We start from the raw sequence: 4,518 nt of genomic DNA on the forward strand, positions 1-4,518 counted from the left end.
TGTTACCCTCTGATTGTACTAACAAAGTGTTTACTTTAAATTGCACTTCTCCCTCCCTGATAAATCTAGAGAATACAACCAAATCTTCTTTCAGTTTTCAAATTGTTGGGCCAAACATGGAAAAGTGTTATGGTCTCCTTGCATAAAATATTCTTCCAATCCCTATAATAATTCTTGCAGCCCTTCCAGCAGAAGTTTATCTCTTTGAATACAGGTAAGCAAAACTCTACATGGCATTATACATGAAAGTATAGCACTCAGTCTTAAAAATTGTATTTAAACTTAGATGTAAGTAAGAGAAAGAGATCCATTCCTATATATAAAAAAATTAAATGGTAGATTTAGTATCTGCATTGATATGGTATTTGGAATAATCTGGTTGTATTCTCTAGATATATCAGGGAGGGAGAAGTGCAATTTAAAGTAAACACTTTGTTAGTACAATCAGAGATAAATATAAATTTAATCATAATCAGGTTTAGTGCTTGAACAACGCAAAGTGTGTAATGAAGACAAGAAAAGGACACAGGTATGATGTAAGGACACAATTTTAATACAAAAATTGTGTATACATGTTATGTATGTCTTACTGATGTAAAATTTTTACGTAGATAAATTTAGGTAACTATACAGAAAGCTGTATAACGTTCTACCCAAAGGTACAAGTCTAAACATAAGCTGTGGAAAAATACTTTCCAAGCTTGAATTTAGCACAAACAGCTCTTTGTTGTTACTCTATTAACAGACTAGGTGAGCAGATTTTGGTTGCATTCACAAAGCCATACATCATAATGAGTATCTCAGATGCTTAGCTAACAAACAAGAACTGGCAGAACAACAGAATAGTACCAGCAACTTGTTCTTTATTTTAAATTCCCAAAAACTTGGAAACACAAAAGATCCAGAAATTTTGTAAAATACCTTCATCCCTCTTATTTCCTAACATGCTTATCACTTCTTGACCAAATTGTGACTTCAGGTTGGCATCTCTATTTCTCCTCACCTTCAGCAGAATCCATTTTCCACTATGAAAGGAAAAAGGACTACAGTTTTAAACCTTTAAGTTCTCATTTCAGTAGCATTACATCTCACAATTCACACATAGTATTCAGACAGATCATTAGCTTATAACCTTAATGTTGCTACACCATTGTCTAAAGGCACGATTTTAACTCTGATGGAGTTAAAACCAAATTTAAAACGAGCTTACCTGTTCACAGACATCACGGCACATTAAATTGTCCTTTGCATGATAACAACACGACAAACCTATTGAAAAGCAGGGGGAAGGAAAAAAGTATTTAGAAGACCTGAAACACTTAACCATCACTTCCGAACAGAAGTACACACTTGATGTCCTATCAGGACAATCTGCCTTGTCCACAGATGACAGCAAGAAATTTTCCTTCCCAGAAGGCAGAAAAAGAACACAAGAAATTTTTGTTCTGAAACTGATGCAGATCTGTTCAACAAGTGTCACAGTTACCACTGAACACTCACTGCCACCAAAACTGAGATCTAGTTCCCCTTCTGCTTTCAATCACAGTTCTGTTGCTTAACTTGCACTAGCTTGGGACCTGGCAAATTCCTTCATGAGATAGTGCAATTTATTAACCCAGGGTAAATTAAAAAAAAAAAAAGGTGAACAAATATTAACCCAGGGTAAATTTAAAAAAAAAAAAGTGAACAAAACCCCCACCAAAAATCTCCATAGAGACTACACGTCTTTGTAAATTGAATAATGTCACAGAATCTGAAAAGTGCAAGAATCAATCAGGAACATGTGGAAAAGGAAATCGGAGCAGGAACTTCTTGTCACATAGTTGCCCATTGAACCCTGGGTTCTTAAAAACTTGGAACAAAACTGTAAATTGTTTCAATAGTGATGGATGATTAAGAGTGGATTTGCCTGACTAAATGGAAGTCACAGAGCAAACAGAGATATAAACACATCAAGAGAAAAAAAAAAGAGAAGTAAAGCACTGGGAAGTCACAAAACACCAAAGCGTAAAGCAGCATTCTGAGCATTATATTCTAGTGCGCTTTGTTACCCTTACCATACAAATAGTTTGTTCATTCATGGTTAAGCTTGGCCAATATAAAATGAATTGCATGATACCTTGATATTCACTTTCATCCTCACTTCCCAGTATTTGGACCAGTGTATCAGGAAACAGACAGAGGTTTCCTTCAAAGCTTTTACTACCAAGCACATCTTCACATCCAGGATCATTTAACAATTACAGATTTCTGCTCAACTGTATCTGAACTACATATCACACTGATACAACAAAAAAGCAATACTGTACAATGATACCTCACATATAAAGTCTTATTTCACAATACCTTACTAGATAGGCTTTGACTGAACCACTGAGAAGGATCTTGGGCATGGAGTCCTTGCAATATGAGTAGGTTTATCAACAGAAATCTGGGCCAGAGTATGTCATATTTCATTCCACTAGCTTTTTACTGCTTTCTTGCCAAAACCATGCCTCACTAGAATCCAGAACTATTGAACAAAAATGAAATGGCCATAAGTGCCTCAATGACTGTAGTCTTCTTCTTTAAAGTATTAAATGTTTTGTATTTTCTATTCCTGTGACAACAATGTGATCTATTTATTAAAAGCAATTTTCCAATATCTGTGCTTGTGCTGCCTTTTTTTTCCACTCTTCTTTTCTTGGTCCTATCAAGACTCATGGGATCACAGAATGGTTTCGGTCGGAAGGGACCTTAAAGATAATCTTGTTCCAATACCCCCACCATAGGCACTTTCCACGAGATGAGGTTGCTCAGAGCACCATCCAACCTGGTCTGGAACACTGCCAGGGATGGGGCATCCACTGCTTTCTGGGCAACCTGTGTCAGTGCCCCACCACTCTCACAGTAAAGAATTTTTTCCTAATATTAAATCTAACCCTAACCTCTTTCAGTTTAAAGCCATTACCCTTTGTCCTGTAACTACATACTCTTGTAAAAAGTCCATCTCCATGTCTCTTGCAGGCTCCCTTCAGGAACTGAAAGGCTGCTATAACCTCTTCCCTTCTCTTTTCCAGGCTGAACAGCCTGAGCTCTATCAGCCTTTCCTCACTGAAGGTGCTCCATCCCTCTGGTCAACTTAGCAGTCTCCTCTGGACTTGCTCTAAAAGGTCAACGTCTTTCCTGTGCCAGGGACCCCAGAACTGGATGCAGGGTACTCCAGGTGGGGTCTTACGAGAGCAGAGGGGCAGCATCACCTCCCTCGACCTGCTGGGCACGCTGGTTTTGATGCAGCTGGCTTTCTGGGCTGTGAGCGAACATTGCCAAGACATGTGCCATCACAACTTTAGTGCAGGGAACTATTTTACCACTACCCTTCTCAATATTGTCTTGCCTTTACTTTTTAAAATACTCAATACCTCGATCAATCTTATTCCTCTTACTGAAAACGTTAGCAACACCATAAGGAATACGAGCCCTGGGATACACAGCCTGTTCCGAAACCTACCTATGGCAATCCAGGTATCAAGTTTTACCCCTTTGGACCGTTTCAAGTCACAGTCTCGGGAATTTACCCACAGCCTGCGTGACAGCCGAAGGCACACATCTCGGCCCCGAGCCATGGAACCCGCTGGGACAGAAGAGGAGGTCTATCCCCACGGCGGGGAGAGCCAGCCGTGCCCCGGCCTCCCACCCCTCGCGCCCTTAGCCATGGAAATCCCTCCCCGCCGCTGCCGGTCCTCGCACCAGGGATCCAGGCGGGAGCTCTCCACGGGGAGCCGGGGCAGGCACCAGGCGGGACCGGCACCGGGACGGCGCCGCTGCCCCTCCCCTGCGGCGCGGGGCAGGTGCGGGGGGAGCGGCGGTGCCGGGGCGCCGTGCCCTCTCTCCCCGGCCCCAGCCACCGCGCCCGCGGCTGCGGCCAGATAGGAGCGTCCCGCGGCGCTGCATCCCCGCGGGCGCCACCGCCCCTGCGCCATGTTGTGGAAAGGGACCCGCGGGGCCGCCTCCCCCCGCTCCCTCCCCCTGCGGGTCGCTACTCACCGGCCGCCGCGGGGCTGAGCAGCGGAGCCGCCGCCAGGCAGAGCAGGGCCCAGGGCCACCGAGCGGCCGCCGCCGCCATGGCCGGGTCTCGAACCCGCGCCGGCTCCGCCCCGCGACCCCCGCCCGCCGCACGGACGGACGGACGGACGGATGGACGCGCAGGATCTGCCGCCGGCAGCGCCCCCTCCCGCCAGCCCCCTGCCACCGCCCGCCGCGCCCATTGGCTGCGGCGACCCGTTGGCCTCGCCCCATTGGCTGCGGCGCCCCGGCAGGCCCCGCCCCCTGCGCTCCGCCCGGCGGCCGCGGACATTCCAGCGGGAGAGCGGCGAGCGCGGCTGTCCCGCCCTGTCCCGGCCGCCACGGCACGGCTCGGCCCTCCCGGTGGGAGAGGGTGGCGGGCAGATGGGGCCAGGCCCGTCTCCTCGTCCCGGTTCTGTGGTGCCAGGGCCACAGGCACCCCGCAGCTTTCCTTCCCTCCTGGCCCATGGAGCG

At 46.8% G+C, this 4,518-nt stretch overlaps 1 protein-coding gene across 2 annotated transcripts in view; it reads right to left on the reverse strand.

Moving 5' to 3' along the window:
• Positions 1–4,105, reverse strand: part of RECK (reversion inducing cysteine rich protein with kazal motifs) — a 51,685-nt gene extending 47,580 nt beyond the window's left edge. For both annotated transcript variants that reach the window (XM_017823423.1, XM_017823431.1), the window contains exons 1-2: positions 4,027–4,105; positions 1,211–1,269 (exon numbers count right to left, since the gene is read on the reverse strand). In XM_017823423.1, coding sequence (XP_017678912.1) covers positions 1,211–1,269; positions 4,027–4,105 — 138 coding nt within the window. The remainder of the gene's footprint in view (positions 1–1,210; positions 1,270–4,026) is intronic.
• Positions 4,106–4,518: the final 413 nt, after the last annotated feature.

The sequence above is a fragment of the Lepidothrix coronata genome, unplaced genomic scaffold (genome assembly GCF_001604755.1).
Source record: "Lepidothrix coronata isolate B3197 unplaced genomic scaffold, Lepidothrix_coronata-1.0 Scaffold3, whole genome shotgun sequence".
NCBI classification, from domain to species: domain Eukaryota; kingdom Metazoa; phylum Chordata; class Aves; order Passeriformes; family Pipridae; genus Lepidothrix; species Lepidothrix coronata.